The sequence below is a fragment of the Tursiops truncatus genome, chromosome 11 (assembly GCF_011762595.2).
Source record: "Tursiops truncatus isolate mTurTru1 chromosome 11, mTurTru1.mat.Y, whole genome shotgun sequence".
NCBI classification, from domain to species: Eukaryota; Metazoa; Chordata; class Mammalia; order Artiodactyla; family Delphinidae; genus Tursiops; species Tursiops truncatus.
The window spans coordinates 20,323,979-20,341,931 of NC_047044.1; the positions used below are offsets into that span (position 1 = coordinate 20,323,979).

The 17,953-nt window shown below is 41.2% G+C and overlaps 1 protein-coding gene across 1 annotated transcript in view; it reads right to left on the minus strand.

Moving 5' to 3' along the window:
- Nucleotides 1-14,394: 14,394 nt before the first annotated feature.
- The window catches only part of ANO4 (anoctamin 4), a 440,366-nt gene continuing 436,807 nt past the window's right edge, over nucleotides 14,395-17,953 (minus strand). The window contains exons 28-29 of the mRNA XM_073789215.1: nucleotides 17,317-17,512; nucleotides 14,395-15,158 (exon numbers count right to left, since the gene is read on the minus strand). Coding sequence (XP_073645316.1) covers nucleotides 17,321-17,512 — 192 coding nt within the window. The 3' untranslated portion in view covers nucleotides 14,395-15,158; nucleotides 17,317-17,320. The remainder of the gene's footprint in view (nucleotides 15,159-17,316; nucleotides 17,513-17,953) is intronic.

The following is a 17,953-nucleotide window of genomic DNA, read 5'->3' on the forward strand; positions in this document are numbered from 1 at the left end:
CCACATTTTATTTATCCATTCATCAGTTGATGGACATTTGTGTTGTTTCCACTTTTAGGCTATTATGAATAATGCTGATCTGAACACTGTGTACAAGTTTTTGTGTGGATGTGTGCTTTCGTTTTTCTTGAGTATATACGAGCAATAGAATTGCTGGGTCGTGTGGTAACTCTATGCTTAACCATTTGAGGAACTACTAGACTGTTTCCAAAGTGGTTGCACCATTTTACGTTTCTATCAGTAGTGTATGAGGGTTCCAATTTCTCCACATCCTGACCAACGCTTGTTAAATGTATTTTTTATTATAGCCATTCTAGTGGGTGTGAAGTGGTATCTTATTGTGGTTTTGATTTGCAGTTTCCTGATAGCTAATGATGTTGAGAATCTTTTTATACTTATTGGCCATTTGTACATCATTTTTGGAGACATGTCTGTTGAGATCCTGTGCCATTTTCTGTGGCTTATTTGTCTTTTTATTATTGAATTGTAAGAGTTCTTCGTATATTCAAGATACAAGTTTCTTATCAGATATATAATTTACAAATGTTTTCCTCCACTCCATGGGTTGGAGAGTTTTCTAATTCTCTGAGTTATAAAGTGATGTGATCTAAACAGATCTCAAGTTTCAAAGTAGAGAACATAAAGCCTCCTAGTCACACACTTAAGATAGAGTAGGAAGCATGATGTTTCAGTAAATAAGACAGAGTACAGTGCAATTTAAAATAGGGCCAGTTGTGGCGGTAGATGGAGAAACAAAAGGAGACAGGTGAAGCAGGTGGAGAGATAAGAAATAGGAGAAAGATAAATACATAGACTCCGCTGAGGCCATGCATGGGTAGAAGCCAGGATACCCAGGCAAAGGCAAGACTGCAAAAAATGATAGGAGTCAAGGTATACCTTGGTTTACACGCTGTTGGAGAGGTAAGAGGCTGGCTCAAGAAGGCCATCTACAGGGGAAGTGATCAAGCAGAGAAAAAGATATTCAGAAAATTGAACCAATGATTTTGCCCACTCCCTGGAGCATTTGATTGCCTCCTCGGCTCTTCACATTCAAATAATCAGGTGTTTGATGTTTATAGCTCAGAAAAGCAATGCTTCCACAAATACCAGAGAAAAAAAGAGATTTCTTCTTGGCTTTTAAGTGTCAAAAGTCTAGCCTCTTAGGTTGACAGGGATAAAATATCTTGGGTGGTAAGAGCTAAATTCTCAAATGCCTAGAGTAGAAATGGATTTCTGATGCTAGGAGGGTTTAGGGGAAGCCAGGAGGGTTAATATATTAATGAGTCTCTGAGGAAGGGTCTGTGTCCCACTTTATGTGGTGAGCCTTGGAATGGCGGCAGCAAACCACCATAGGTTTGTGGGATTTGAGAGAAACAGCAAAACCTGTGCCCCATCTCCTGCTTAGAGCTGAGAGCCACAAGACCCCAGTAAATACACGCTGAATGGTGTATCTGGGCAGGCATATGACCTTGGGGTGTTAGACTTTACCATGGTTTATAAGCACAGAAGCAGAAATTACTGCATGAAATGTCTAGGTGACTAGGATTTTAGCTTCATGGTTTCGTACAACCTAGTGTAGTGTAAGAGCAGTATGGAGGTAAAGAAGGAAACCAATAGGGGAATTAGGCTCAAACAGGCTGAGACCGGCTGAGATTGACAACTATTTTATGGTTTCCGAACAGAAGATGAATATTAAAAGCTTAGACAATCAAGAAAAAACCTAGGCAGATGGGGGAGTGAGGACGGGAAGAAGTATTATTCCCTTTTATAGCAAGTAGTCAGTCAATACTGTAGCTAAAAATTGATTTCAATCTCTTAATGCTTTTCACGATCTCTCTTCTTAAACTTAGTCATCTTTGTTCACTGCTGTATTCTTAGCGTCTAGAACAAGAGCCTAGCCACAAATCTACAAAATTACTGCCTCTTAGAGTTTTCATCCACTTGTTTGTTTTTAAATGAGTCACCGGTGTGATTCCCTGCGAAGCAGAGTCTGACACGGAGTTTGGTGTGCTTAATGTTTATTAAGGGGCGCCTTTAGGATCCACACCTGTGGAAGAAAGGCAAGCGACCTGTCGAAGGAAGACGAGAGACGCAGGTTTGGGCAGAGGTGGAAGTTGAGCTGTAATGCCAATCCAAGGATGGTCTCCCCACAGACTCTGAAGTGCGGGGAGTTAACTTCAGACTTAACCCCGTTGGGCCAAGGTAGTCAGGCTTTCACATCCAGTCGTTGATGTGGGTAGGCACAGGAAGGGGCGTGGTCTTGGACCACGTGATCCTCTGCAATAAGGCCTTCCCGAAGAGCTGAGAGGCGGAAGCTGTCTGCTGTAGCCCTCCCGACGGCAGAGGCTAGCAGTCCTTCACTGAAGGGGGATCTCGGCAGTGTACTCCGGTGTCTACTTCACAAGGTAAGTGCATTTTGGAGACGTTAAATCATTTGTCCAAGGTCAGACACCTTGGATCTGAAGTTAGTTTTGTCTGATGCCAAAGCCCATGACCTTGATATTTTGCTCTATTGAACGTGTTGATGTAAGCTCACTCCTAAATTGGTGAGGGTGGGGCTTGGAGTTAGGAGGGCTTATTCTCAGGCTTCTGAGATACAAAGTGCAAGTCAAAGTGGCAGACCTCTGTGTGGCCCTGACCCACTCCTTTAAGCAACGCCCACTGCTCTGCTCAGCAAAGAAACTGCAGTGACAGTGCTTTGTATTAAATATGATTAACTGATAACTGATAACTATTACAGCTTGAAATTGCTACCCACCGACCTTTCCACCAGGATAATATTCTTTAAAATATTATACAGTCAGATAAAACTGAACAATTCAGCTTGCATTGTAGAGTGTATTCAAATTACGGCAAAATATTGAGTAGATCAGTGGTTTTCAGTGTGTGGTTCCCAGCCAACAGTATCAACACCACCTGGATACTTGTAGCAATTGAAATCCTTGGGCCTACCTTAGAACTCCTGAATCAGAAAAGGTAGTGGTCGGGTTCAGGTGATTCTAATATAAGCTAGAGTTTAGTTTGAGAAATACTGGACTAGATAGTGATAATTAGTAGGAAAAAGAAACTGGATTTGCAATAGCAAATAAACTGTATATAAGTGTTTCCTTTAAAAATGGTTTGAATAGTTCCTCTATTTGTTCACTGGATTTGCTTTGCATATTGGACCCCAGCCCTTCTAAATGATCACAAATTCCTAATTAGTGAGGTCTGAATTAATGAAAGTTAAAGATTACCTCCTTGAGGGCTAAGGTCTAGGCAAGCTGAGTGCAGCTGTGCATAGGGTTCCACTGATAACACCTTTAGTATTTACCCCTCCCTACCAGGATATTAATGGGCTCCAAATTGAATACTTCAAGTATTTAAAACCACTCATGCCATAGAAACATTATTCAGCAAGCTTCCTTAATTTTTTTGTTGAAAATATTATAAAATTGGTGTCTAAAACCAGATAGTCAATGGGTGATCTGGGGAAATTACTCAATATCCCTGCTGGGAAAACAATAGCTGGACTTAAGTGGGTTTAACTTCTTCACTAAAAGGATTGTATGAATTGAGGTTTTACACTTGGCTCTTTCATGTTGAAATTTATTTACGGGAAAATGAGTTAACACTGATTGCATCCTATAAGCACTAAATACTTGACGCTCTGTTAGGCACTGGGGAAAGTGAAGGTGGGGTTCTTGATTTCTATCACTTACAAGCTTTCTGGGGATATAGACAGATATGCATGCGCCAGTGGAGGAATAACACATGGGGAAAGAGTCTGAGTGAGTGGGGCAGGTTGTGCGATAGGAGACTTCTGGGGAGAGGGGAGCCCAGTGGACAGGACTAGCTGGGAGACACACTTGCTGAAAAGTTGAAGTCTGAGCTAGACCTTAAAACTAGAGATAATCTGACTAGGCAAAGAAGAGAGGAAAAATGTTTTTCCAGGGAGTGTGGTGCATGGAGGAAGGTGTAAGTAAAGCTTGGGAAGGAGTGAAGGAACCTGCTCTTCTAGGGGATGTGAGGAGATCCTGGCTAGCATGGAGGTTGGTACTAAGGTGAAGAAACATTATGTAAGTAGAGTGGCTGGTTTGAAGGACTAGGATGCAGAGTTAGGACTTTTACCAGAACTTCCCTTTGAATCCAGGAGGGTCTGCTGCCTGCCAGGGGCATTTGCTGTATTCTTTTTTTTTTTTTTTTTTTTTTTTGCGGCACACGGGCCTCTCACTGTTGTGGCCCCTCCCTCCACGGAGCACAGGCTCCGGACACGCAGGCTCAGCGGCCGAGGCTCACGGGCCCAGCCGCTCCATGGCATGTGGGATCCTCCCGGACTGGGGCACGAACCCATGTCCCCTGCATCGGCAGGCGGACTCTCAACGACCGCGCCACCAGGGAAGCCCCTGCTGTATCTTTTTTTTTTTTTTTTTTGCGGTTCGCGGGCCTCTCACCGCTGCGGCCCCTCCCGCCGCGGAGCACAGGCTCCGTACGCGCAGGCCCAGCGGCCATGGCTCACGGGCCCACCGGCTCCGCGGCATGTGGGATCCTCCCGAACCGGGGCACGAACCTACGCCCCCTGCATCGGCAGGCGGACTCCCAACCACTGCACCACCAGGGAAGCCCTCTGCTGTATTCTTAATCTGCCTCTAGTGTACATTAGACTATATTTACAGTAATGCAATGAATCATCAAAGGAAGGATAAATGGGTTGCAATTTCCTTTATTTAAGACCCCCTGGAAAGCATATTTATAGAAAATTTACATAGAAAGTTATTTCTAGAGAGATTTCCATTTTAAAAAATCAGCTAAGATAAAATTTTGCCAGTTCCACGATTAACCCCCTGCCAACTATTTGGATAACTTTATATCCACACAGGTGAGGTTTTAATGAAGCTTATAGTGTTGAAGTAGGATAGTTCGAATATTTTAGTCTTATGAAGAGTCATAAGATTAGGTATATTAAAAACTCCTCAAATGACGGCCTACTCATTACACCAATTAACATATTCCACCATCAACACTGGGAAACAGAGTTCATCAGAAACGTATGCTAATTTTTTGCCGGCTACGTTGTTTGTTTTTGCATGCATTCGTTCAATAAAAACTTGATTTCTATTTACTTTCCCAGTTTTACTGAGATATAATCGACATACTGTGCTGTATTAGTTTTAAGATGCACAGCATAATGATTTGACTCACATAAAATGTGAAATGATTACCATAATAAGTTTAGTTAACATCCATCATCTCATATAAATCCAAAAAAGAAAAAGAAAAAAAAAGTTTTTTCCTTGTGAGAACTCTTAGGATCTTAATACTTTCAAATATACCATGCAGCCGTGTTAGCTATAGTCATCATGTGCATTATATCCCTATACTTGTCTTTTCTTGAGATATAATTGAACATATAACATTATATTGGTTTCAGGCATACCACATAATAATTTGATATTTCTATATAGTATGTGTATATTACTAAATGATGACTACAGTATGTCTAGTTAAGATCCAGTATCACAAATAGTTATCAAATTTTTTGTGTGTAATGAGAACTTTTAAGATCTATTCTCTTAGCAGATATACAATAAAGTATTATTAAGTGTAATCGCCATGCTGTACATCATATGCCCATGACTTATTTATTTTATCACTGGAAGTTTGTAACTTTTGACTGCCTCTCCCATGTCACCCATTCCCTGACCCTGCCTCTAGCTACCACCAACTTGTTTTCTGTATAAGTATCCTAAGCACCTCACAATTGGCTGCCTCTGTGTTCGTCCCTGGGATGAGTGCGTCTGAGCATGTGAACCCTCTAAGCCATTTATCAGTTTGCTCTGCTCTTAGGGATGTGAGTCCTGTTGGTTTTCACAGCTAGCTGTTTTGGGGGCTCATCTCTCAGGTGCAGGCCTTAAAAGTTGTGGTGCCTGATGTGGGGTTCAAACCCTTTCCTCCTCAGGGAGAAGGTCCAGGTTTTGAATTCTGATTGTAGATTGTCACACGGGGGGTGGGGTTTAGGGTGAGTTTGTGTCTCAGCCTCTTCTACCCACTTTGTGGGTTTTTTATCTTTTTCCCAATGCGTTGCTCACCTAGTTTTGGGCTTTTTCTGTTTTTTGTTTTTTTCCAGAGGAAATTGTTCCATATTTAGCTGTAGATTCAGTGTGTCTGTGGGAGGAGGTGAGCTCAGGTTCTTCCTACCTTGCCATCTTGAACCAGCCATATATATATATTTTTTGATTACTGTAACTTTATAATATAGCTTGAAATCAGGAAGTGTGTTGCCCCCCTCTTTGTTCTTTTATTCTCAGGAGTTCTTTGGCTATTCAGGGTCTTTTGTGGTTCAATGTAAATGTTAAGATAGTCTTTTCTACTTCTGTAAAAAAAAAAAAAAAAAAAAGCCATTGAAATCTCAACAGGGATTGCATTAAATCTATAAATGGTTTAGGTAGTATGGACATTTTAACAATATTAAATTTTCCAATCCATGAACAAGGGATATTTCTCCATTTATTTGTGTCTTCTTTGATTTCTTTCATCAATGTCTTGTAGTTTTCAGGGTAGAGATTTTTCACCTCCTCAGTTAAATTTATTTTTAAATATCTTATTTTTGTTGCCTCTGTGAGATTATTTTCTTTATTTCTTTTTCAGATAATTTGTGTTAGTGTATAAAAAGCTTCTGATTTTGTATGTTAATTTTGTGTCCTGCAACTTTACTGAATTGGTTGATTAGATATAACAGTTTTTTGTGGAGTCTTCAGGATTTTCTATATATAAAATCATGTCATCTGTAAACAGAGACCATTTTACTTCTTCCTTTCCAATTCTTACGGCATTTATTTATTTATTTTCTTGCCTAATTGCTCTGGCTAGGACTTCCAGTACCATGTTGAATATGGTGATAGTGGGCACCCATGTCTTTTCCTGATCCTAGAGGAAAAGCTTTTAACCTTTCATCATTAAGTATGTTGTTAACTGTGGCTTTGTCATATATGGCCTTTACTATGTTGAGGAACATTCCTTCTCTACCTAATTTGTTAAGAATTTTTACTATGAATGGATGTTGAATTTTGTCAAATGCTTTCTCTGCCACTATTAAGATGATCATATATTTTTTCTTTCTTTCTATTAATGTGATGTATCCCATTTATTGATTTGTGTATGTTGAACCATTTTTGCATTCCAAGGATAAATCCCACTTGATCATGGTGAATGATCCTTTTCATGTGCTGCTGAATTTGATTTGCTACTATTTTATTGAGGATCTTTGCATCTATATTCATCAGGGACATTGCCCTGTAGTTTTATTTTCTTATAGTGTCCTATTCTGGCTTTGATATCAGGCCCATGTTGGCTTCAGAAAATGAGTGTTCCCTCCTCTCTGATTTTTTGGAAGTTTTAAAATAAGGATTGGCATTCATTCTTCTTTAAATGTTTGGTAAAACTCACCAGTGAGGCCATCTGGTCCTGGAATTTTTGTCATCAGGAGATTTTTGATTACTGATTCAATCTCTACTAGTAATTAGTCTGTTCAGATTTGCTGTTTCTTCTTGATTCAGTCTTGGTAGGTTGTATGTTTCTGGGAATTTTTCCATTTTTTCTCAGTTGTCTAATTTGTTGATGTATAGTCGTTCATAGTAGTCTCTTATCATCCTTTGTATTTCTGTAGTATGAGTTGTAATGTGTCCTTTTTCATTTATAATTTTGATTTGTTTCTTATTTTTTCTTTGGTTAGTCTAGCTAAAGTTTTCTCAATTTTGTTTACCTTTTCAAAGAACCAACTCTTAATTCATCACTCTTTTCTATTGTTTTCCTGTTCTATATTTTATTTATTGCTGCTCTAATCTTTATTTCCTTCTGTCAGTTTTGGGCTCAGTTTGATCTTCTCTTTCTAGTCCCTTTAGGTATAGAGTTAGGTTGTTTGAGATCTTTCTTGTTTACTAATGTAGACATTTATTGTTGTGAGCTTTCCTCTTAGAACTGCTTTTGCTGCATCCCATAAATTTTGGTAGGTTGTGTTTCCATTTTTGTTTCAAGAGATTTTATTATTTCACCTTTAATTTCTTCTTTGATCCATTGGTTGTTCAGGAGTGTTAATTTCCATGTATTTGTGAATTTTTCAGTTTCATCTTGTTACTGATTTCTAGTTTTATCCCATTGTGATCACAGAAGATACTTGGTATGATTTCAGTCTCCTTGAACTTGCTAAGATTTGTTTTGTGACCTGACGTATGGTTTATCCTAGAAAATGTTCCATGTGCACTTGAGAAGAGTGGGTATTCTGCTGTTGTCAGACAGAATGCTCTGTGTATGTCTGTTAGGTTCATCTGATGTATAATTTTGTCCAAACCTGTTTCTTTATTGATTCCCTATCTGGATGATCTATCTTGTTGAGAGTGGGGTATTAAAGTCCCCAACTATTATTATATTGCTGTGTATTTCTCTTTTCAGCTCTGTTAGTTTTGGGGCTACATTTTTAGGTGCTCTGATATTGGATATGTATTTACAATTATATCTTCTTGATGGGTTGACCCCTTTATCATTATGTATTGACCTTTGCCTCTTTTTACCATTTTTAATTTAAAATGTGTTTTGTCTGATAGAGCTACCCCTGCCTTTTTTTTTTTTTTTTTAACTACAATTTGCTGAAATATTTTTCCACCCCTTCACTCTCAGTTGATGGGTGTCTTTAAGGCTAAATAAGTCTCATATTGTTGGATCTTGTTTCTTTTTTTTGGATCTTATTTAGCCATTCTGTGTCTTTTGATTGATTGGAGAATTTAATCCATTTACATTTAAATGGATTGCCATTTTATTGATTATTTTCTAATGGTTTTGTAGATCCACTGTTTCTTCTTACTGCTATCTTTTTTTCTATTTTGATGTCTTTTGCTATCAGTATGCTTTATTTCTTTATCATGGTGTGTGTGTGTGTCTGTGTGACTACTATAGGCTCTTCCCTTGTGGTTATCATGAGATTTGCATATAAAACCTTAAAATTTTAACACCCTATTTTAAACTGATAACGATTTAACTTTGCTAGCATTCCTATACTTTTACTTCCTGCCTCACATTGATGTTACAGTTTACATACTTTTTATATTGTGTATCCAATAACAGATTATTGTAGTTGTGGTTATTTTCTACTACATTTGTTTTTTAATTTTTAAACTAGAGTTGTAAATAAGTTATGCACCACCATTACTATATTATAGAATCTTTGTCTGACACTATATTTAACATTACCACTGAGTTTTATGCTACCTTCTTGTGTTTTTGTAATGTTAATTAGCATCCTTTTACCACCACATAAAGAACTCCCTTTAGCATTTCTTGTAAGGCAGTTCTAGTGTTAATGAGCTCCCTCAGCTTTTGTTTGGGAAGGTCTTTATCCATTTCTGAAGGACAGCTCTGCCAGGTATAGAATTCTTGGTTGACAGTTTTTTTCTTTCAATGTTTTGAATATATCATCCCATTCTCTCCTGGCCTGCAAAGCTTCTGTGGAGAAATCTGCCAATAGTCTTATGAAGGTTCTTTTGTATGTAGCTCCACTCTTTTTTCTCACTGCTTTCAAAATTCTTTTTGTCTTTCACTTTGACAACTTAATTATAATGTGTCATGGTGTAGCCCTCCTTGGGTTCACCTGTTTGGGGACTTTTGGGCCTCATGAATCTGGGCATCCGTTTCTTTCCTCAGGTTGGGGGGGTTTTAGCCATTATTGCTTTAAATACTCTTTCTGTCTCTTTCTCTTGTTCTGGAATTGCCATAATGCCACTATTGTTTCTTTTAATTGTGTCCTGTAAGTCACATATTCTTTCTTCACTCTTTTTTCTATTTGCTCCCCTGACTGGACAATTTCAAATGTCCTGTCTTCTAGATCACTGATTCCTTCTTCTGCATGGTGAAGTCTGTTTTTGAATCTCTCTTTTGAATTATTCAGTTCAGTCACTGTAATTTTTAGCTCTAGGATTTGTTTTATTTTTATGGTTTCTGTTCTTTGTTGAACTTCTTGTTTTGTTTAGCATTGTTTTCCTGATTGTTTACTTGTCTGCTGTGTGTTCTTATAGTTCACTAAATTTGTTTAGGAGGATCATTTTGAATTCTTTGACAATTCATAGATCTCCATTTCTTTAGGTTCAATTATTAGACCTTTATTTGTGTCCTTTGGCGGTGTCATGTTTATCTGATTTTTTTTGATCCTTGATTCCTTACGTTGACATCTGTGCATTTTAGTAAATGGTCTCCAATTCCAGACTTTATAGGTTCTCTTTGATACAGACAGTTCTTCACCATTTGGCTCAGTTTGGGTTTCTGGACATGTTTGCTGGTAATAACTTTGGGCAGGTGGGGCTTGCTATCAGGGTGTATTTTCAGGTGAGCCCACTGCCCAAACTGGGGTCTGGGGTGGGTACTGCTGGCTGAAAGCAGTTGGATAAGAATTCTGGCTCTGTTCCCTACTTAGGTGAGGTTGTAGGATGGACTCCATGGTTACCAGAGTTCTCTGTTCAGGCTTACTAGATAGTTGGAACTGGGTACTATACTCAGCAGTAGGCAGAACTGTGGATTAGCTTCTCTGCCTTGGTATGGCAGCAGGACATGCTCCAGGGCCTGCACAACTCATCGTTTGGGGGTCTGAATCAGGCAAGAGTGTGCACTGATTTCTATGGCCAGATAAGGTCACTGGTTTTGCTCTGCAGACAGAAAAGCCATGGGTTGTGTTCTCTGTTCAAGTACCACTGTATGCAAGGCTGTTGGATGGGCTGCACAGTTTCCAGTGTGCTATGGTTGGGCAAGCTGAATGCTGTATTCAGCAAAGGGCAGGCAACAATTAGTTTCCCTGCCCAGATAGAGCAGGAGAATCGTCTCCAAGGGTGGCAAGGCTCTTTGTGGTCTTGACGCAAGGGCTGCTGGCTTTGCTTTGCAGTCAATCATCTCTGCCTGCCATACTCTCTGAGTGTTGCTGAGCTATGTAGCTTCCAGGTGTTTTGGCCAGGCTTTCTGGTCAGGTGGGCCAGGAGCTACAGTCAGCAGTGGATAAAGTGATGATTTAACTCCTCTGCCTGGGTGAAATGGGAAGGCCAGCTCCAAGCGTGCTCTCAGGTGTTCTGGATCAGGTTTTCTGGTCAGGAGCGGCCAGGAGCTACACTCAGTAGTGGGTGGGACTATGAATTAGTTTCCCTCCCCGGACAGAGCCCTGGACACCTGCAGGCCTGGCAAGGCTCGCTGTTTGTGGTCTTGACTCAATCTGATCCGCTCTTTCCAAGTGCCCTGGCCTTGTGGTGACACAGACTTTGCGATTTTCAGCTCAGCCTGCGATTCTGTGCTCAAGCATTCCTGAGCTATGTAGTTTCCAGGCTTTCTGGTCAGGGGGTGCTGGGAGCTGCACTCAGCAGTGGGCTGGGCTATGACTCAGCTCCCCTGCCTGGGTAGGGCAGACCAGGCTCCAGGGCTAGCAAGGTTCTTCATTTGAGGACCCGAATCAGGCAGACCTGCACCCCACTGAGTTCCCTAGTCGTGGCTCTGCAGGTGAGCAAAGCCTCTGACTGGGACTGCTGGGTAGGAGCTTGGTCCATCAAGATCCGAGTGCTGGTTGTTGCAAGCCCCTACCTGCTTCTTTATCATAATTAGATTCTCAGTGCTCAAGCCCCATAGATTTCCCCCGATTTCTGTGGGGTGAGACGAGAGTGGGGGCTTCCAAGAAGCGACCCACAACACAGTGGGGGCTAGATATTCACCCTGGGGTCTTATTTCCCAATAAAGGAACCCTAGGCTCGGGAGGACCTCTCAGTGTGATGCTGTGCTGGCCTGGGGGAGGGGTAATGTGGTCAGCATGTAGCCATTCTTCCTACCTTCTAATATCGCCTGTCTTGGTCTCTATGGTGTGGGGGAGGCGCTTCAGCCTCACCCCTATGTTCTAGGATTTTTTTTTAATTTTTATTTTATATTGGAGTATAGTTGATTAACAGTGTTAGTTTCAGGTGTACAGCAAAGTGATTCAGTTATACATATATATGTATCCTTTTTCAAAGTCTTTTCCCATTTAGGTTATTATAGAATACTGAGCAGACTTCCCTGCTGCTATATAATAGGTCCTTGTTGGCTATCTATTTTAAATACAGCAGTGTGTACATGTCAGTACCAAACTCCCAATCTATCCCTTCCCACCACCCTTCCCACCTGGTAACCATTAGTTTGTTCTCTGTGAGTCTGTTTCTGTTTGTAAATAAGTTCATTTGTATCATGAGGTATTTGTCTTTCTCTGTCTGACTTACTTCACTTAGTATGATAATCTCCAGGTCCGTCCATGGCATTATTCCATTCTTTTTAATGGCTGAGTAATATTCCATTATATATATGTACCACATCATCTTTATCCATTCCTTTGTTGATGGACATTTAGGTTGCTTCCATGTCTTGGCTATTGTAAACAGCCCTGCAATGAACATTGGGGTGCATGTATCCTTTCAAACCATGTTTTTCTCCGGATACATGCCCAGGAGTGGGATTGCTGGATCACATGGTAGCTCTATTTTTAGTTTTTTAAGGAACCTATTTTTAGCTTTTTAAGGAACCTCCATACTGTTGTCTGTCTCGGTCTCTGTGGTGCGGGGGAGGTGCTTCAGCCTCACCGCCATGTTCTAGGATTTTCTAAGTGTGTCTTATCCATGAATAGTTGTTAGTTTTCTTCTTGGGACAGGGAGGGAAGTCAGAAAGTCACTATGTCACTATTTTGGTGATGTCACTCCCAACACTTGATTTCTTACAAAGTCCCTCAGAAATTACCCTTTACAACCTTCTTTGCCTTTCTCTTCTACAAACCTAAACACATCTTAAGATATTCACTATGTGTTCCTTGTACCCAAAACAGGGAAGATGAATGAGTGTATTCACTGTGCTGGTAGAAAGAGATGAAGGGAGGCAGAGAGGAAGGGAGGAAAGAGAAGAATTATATGCTAGAAATGCATCGGGGATTGTGATTGCCAGAGGCACTGGCAATAGCAAAGGCAGAATTCCATGGGCAAAAGATATTTCCGGCCAGAGTCTTAGGTTCAGTCTATACTCAGACCAGGTAGAAAGCGATACTTAACAAATGTTTACTTCCTTATCCTGACCAGTGCGTTGGGTGGTCCTCTACCTAGTTCTGAATGTTCATGGCCCATTGCAAACCCAAGGAGGGTTCACATTCCTTCCCCCTGCGTCTGCCACTCTTCCTGCTCCGAGGAGTAGGAGAGAAGCTATGGATGTATTAAATCCAAGGATCTATTGGTTCATGATGCTTAGAGGTAGAGCTTCAGGCATAACAAGCAAAAGTCACAATACTGGGTCAGTAGAGCAATTTGTCTGTCTGGAGCATCTCTTTGTATTTCATCTTTTGAGACTTTCCTTGGAAATTCCTTTCCCCAGGGCTGATGTGAAATATTTCACAGACTTCTTAGCCATGATTGAAAAGAAAACTCTGCCAATGGCCGCTTGTCTTCAGTTCCCATAAAATACATCTCCTTAGTTTAGGCTCTGCTAGGGTTAGTACAGTTGACCTTTGAAGAGTGCAGAGGTTATGGGTGCCAATCTCCGTGTAGTCAGAAATCTGCATATAACTTTACAGTTGGCCGTCCATATCCACGGTTCATGGATTCAACCAATCATAGGTCCTGTAGTACTGTATTACGTATTTATTGAAAAAAAAATCTGTTTATAAATGGACCCTCCTAGTTTAAACCTGTGGTGTTCAAGGGTTAACTGCATTTCACTCCTAGGAACATCAGGTCAGAAGGAGTCCTAAAAAAGAAACTACGAAATGGCTGAAGTTCTAGCCTGCCCAAAGCCACTCTGACCAACTGTTCCCATCTAGGGAAACATTTAAGGTTCTTGGGAATCCGCAGCCAAAATGAGACAGTGTTGATGGATGCGGTAATGGGAGCATTCCCATTTCCCTGACTGGCACAGGCCAGCTGATAACATAATTCAAAGTCGGGTTCTGCAATCTCTGGAAGAAGAGTAATTACAACAACAGGCATTGCTTAGAAGGAAACTCCCCCACCAGCCCCCGCTTCCCCCATCCAGACAGACAGTCCCTTTGCTGGGATCAGCAGAGCATACTAGCAGGCAGGGTAATCAAAAGCATCATATATATCATTGGTTATAGTTCACATTTCCTCAACAAAGGGCATCAGTGGCATTTTCCAAACTCTTCTGAGTGATTTCTCATGAGTTGGCTCGGCACCCTCTCTAAGAAGTTAGAATGGAAGCAATATGGAAAAGGTAGGTTAGGAAGGAAAATGTAGTCTCTCTGAAGGATGAAGTGATTTCTCAGGCGTGTTTGGGAGTGACAGACTTTCTTTAAAGACCCCACTCTGTGATTCCTCGTATTCTGTGAGAAGAAACTACAACAGAATTTCAGAAGACCCGGCTAAAAATATTCCATGTGCATAAATTTATTTTGAATTTTATCGCATCACATTATACAAGCATTAAACATGGCTTCATGTTGATGACTATTTAAATGTGAAAATTCATCATTCATGTCCGTACCTTTTGGCTATTTACAAGTAAGGAAGTTCTATGTACTTTTATATATCTCTGTATTTGTATGTACATATGTAAGAATACATGACTATACATATGTACACACAGAAATACATCTATGGCCATACACATAGCTATAGATATGTCATATATAATCTCCTCAGAAAGATCTGAAATTAAAAAAAAGAAAGAAAAAGTTGTAAACAGGGTCTTGTTTGTGTTGTTTGGTGACACGGAATTAGGACCATGTGACATTCTAGGAATGTGTGTCCAGGTGTCCAAATACCCTTTTCAGCCCAGTGTCTGTAAAATTCACATGGGATAGAATGCAAAAAAGGTAGCAAACAGGCTGAAAAACAGGCCCAGTATACAAGTTCCCCTTGGTTTTAAAAACTTGAGAATGTAACTGCCCATGATGTGCATGCTTGCTTGGTCAAGAATGGTCTATGGATGGATAGCATTTGTGTGCTGGGCTGCAATGTGATTTCACAGCAGCATGGTTTCCCAGGCAGTCCTTTAAGAGTGCTGACCCCCCTTGTCACTGCCGACCTCGGCGACATGCACTGCGGTTGCATTTTAGTCATTCACTGGAATGTGCTTTTGCACAGCTGGGAGAAGTAAACAGAATTCAGGTCCTTGGCCTGCAAATGAACTGTTACCTGGGAGAAGAAAAAAAAAAAAGGTATTAAAATCCGAAGTACACATGATGGCTTAAAGGACATTCTGTACAATGGTCTGTACTCAGTGTGAATCAAAGGCATTCGAAGAATCTGTAACCCCGAACCAAGTCAGGTATGGTATAAACATTGCTGTGCCTGCTTTACAGATGAACAGACTGAGTCAGAAAGGCAGTCTGAAGGAAGGTGACTTCCTGCCAACTGTTGGGAAAATAGAGACAGAAAGACTATGCTTTCAAGCAAGATGCACAGATGTCCTCTTTGGGGAGTAACCAGCCCATAATGCTGAGGCTGGAAGGAGCTCTCAAGTGTGAAGGGCCCTGTAGCCCGGCACAGCCCCGAGGTGAGGACAGTCTACCGTGGCACGCTGGTCTCTGGGCGCTGGAGCAGTTCTCTTCACTAATAATGTGTGCCTCCTACCCCAACTCAAGCCGTCCGATAGTCAGCCTTTCTCCTCTGAAAGCTGACCAGAGCCAGAGAAAAGGTGGTCAGAATGGGTGCAGGGGGCCAGGGGCTTGGAGCAAATGATAGAATCCCAGAAGGTTAAAGCCAGATAGGCTCTTAAAGTATTGTCTAGTCCAACTCCTTTTCTCTTGAAGATGTGGAGACCGAATCCACAGGAATGTTCCACCCCAGGTCATACAGATAGAGAACGGACAGCCGGATCTAGATCCGCTGGACTACAGTGCAACGCTTAATAGCAGTGCAAATCCGATATAGTATTTGATAGCATTTTGTTTTGTAAATGTCTCACACTCATAACCTTATTTGAGCTGCAAATTAGTTCCACCCAATAAGCAGGCTCAGAAAAATTAAGTAATTTTCCTGAACTCATATAGCCAAATGGCAGATCTGGAAAATGGCAAAATTACTAAGTAGCAAAACATTTCTTGCCTTGAGTGAAGCCAAGGCCTACTTTGGAATTGAGGGCAGAACCAATTCAACATCTGTATACTATTATATTATCCCTGTGGCCTGGGGTCTAGGTGATATCCTCCAAGTCCACCCTCATACCCAACTCACAATAACCTCCTGGACTCTTAATGCAGGATAAAACTTCGCTAATTTTAACAACAAACATCTCTGTAGATATCTGCTATATTGTAACCTATATGAAAAGTGAAAAACATACGTTTTTTCCTGTATATCTCATTTTTCTTTTGGAGGCCAAATTTTGGAAAACGTTTCAAAGTTAGTCTCCAAACAAGTGGAGAGAGGGGAATGAAGGCAAGGAAGGCAAAAGAAATGCTGGAATACTAGATTCACAGAGGATAAAAACTGAGGGCTTATCTTATCACTGAAGAAACTGAGGCACAGAGAAGTTAAGTGACTTGTCCAAGGACACACAGATAGTAATTGCCTTGCCAGAGAGAAGGTTTCAGAAGAACTTTCTGATATGTGGGAACATCATGAAAGTTTCTTACAGTGTTTTTAAGCGTAATGCACCCAACCTTTATTAATTAAATGTGCATTTAATGGGTGCCAAGTACTTACCGCTGTGCTAACCAGCTGGAAGAATAAATTACAGTCCCTAGAGACTTTCCTAAAGATGCTTACAGTTGTGCTGGGGAAGCCTAATAACTATTTGAAAATCACAAATTAATAACACATATCAATATCAATATGTGGTATTGATGCAGTAACCAGAGGTGTTTATAAAGAGTAAGTCTCAGTGGGCTGATGAGTCTGAGGAAACCTTAGCGGGTGTGGCCCGACGTGGATCAGCCTGGGAGGAAACAATAAATGGGTGACGGAGGGAAGGCCGTCTTGGGTGAGATGAAAAAGTGACTTTAATATCCCCATGGTAACATGCCCCTTCTTTCTGATGAAAGAGAATAGCCAGGCTAGAGTGGAAGGGGGAGGAGGGTTTATTTCAGGGGCCACCTAGGCCGACTCATGAAGACCTTGGCTGCCAGGCCAGAGTGTGACACGGAGACAGAGAAGAGTTGCAGGAGTTGCGTGCAAAGGGAAGGTTACGTTAAATGTGCAATTTTAGTAAGAGACAAGCTGGTTTTGAAAGCTTCTAGAGGATTTATTTGCACCCCTATCAGGAGAGCAATGGCAAGCTTTGATTCAGGGAGTTGAAAGCGCCCCTCCCAGCCAAGGAGAGGTCTCAGACCGTGAAACACTTCTCACCGACCTGGTCACGGCCACTCGTTGTGGTGTGCTTTTCCATTTTTCTTCCTCTCTTTTCGTTCCTTCTGAAGACGCTCCAGTTCTGCTTCATACATCATCTCCTGAATCAAGTACTTCTCTCTTCTCATTCGATCCCTTAGATCTTTTGGGAGGTCCGGGATCAGATATGAAATGAGGTGTTTTATACAAAACACGAGGTGCTAAAAACACAGGGGAGAATACAACAGAGTCAGGTTTACTGTGCAGCCTTAGCGGAAAGAGCGCTGGGAGCTGGTCGAGAACAGGGATGTGGAGCCTCTGGTGTGTCTGGGGAGTGGAATAAGGCCAGGGGGTGGGTGTGAGAGGAAACAGAGTCACAGGGATAGGTGAGGACTGAACTTGGTGTAATGGCACCATACAGGAAATGAGAAGAGGACTCAGGAAAGAAGGCGGAGAAGCAAAGGCCAGAAAATGCAAAGGAGAGCCAGAAGAATATACTGCGGAATCAGAAAGTCCAGGTTTGAATTCCAGCTCTACTTTTACCACTTAAGAGCTATCTGTTTACCTGAGGATAAGTCACTCTGAGCCTCAGTTTCCTCATCCACAAAATGGGTGTTATTATGAAAATTTTAAGAAAATATTTTGAAATGCTTCACAGATTG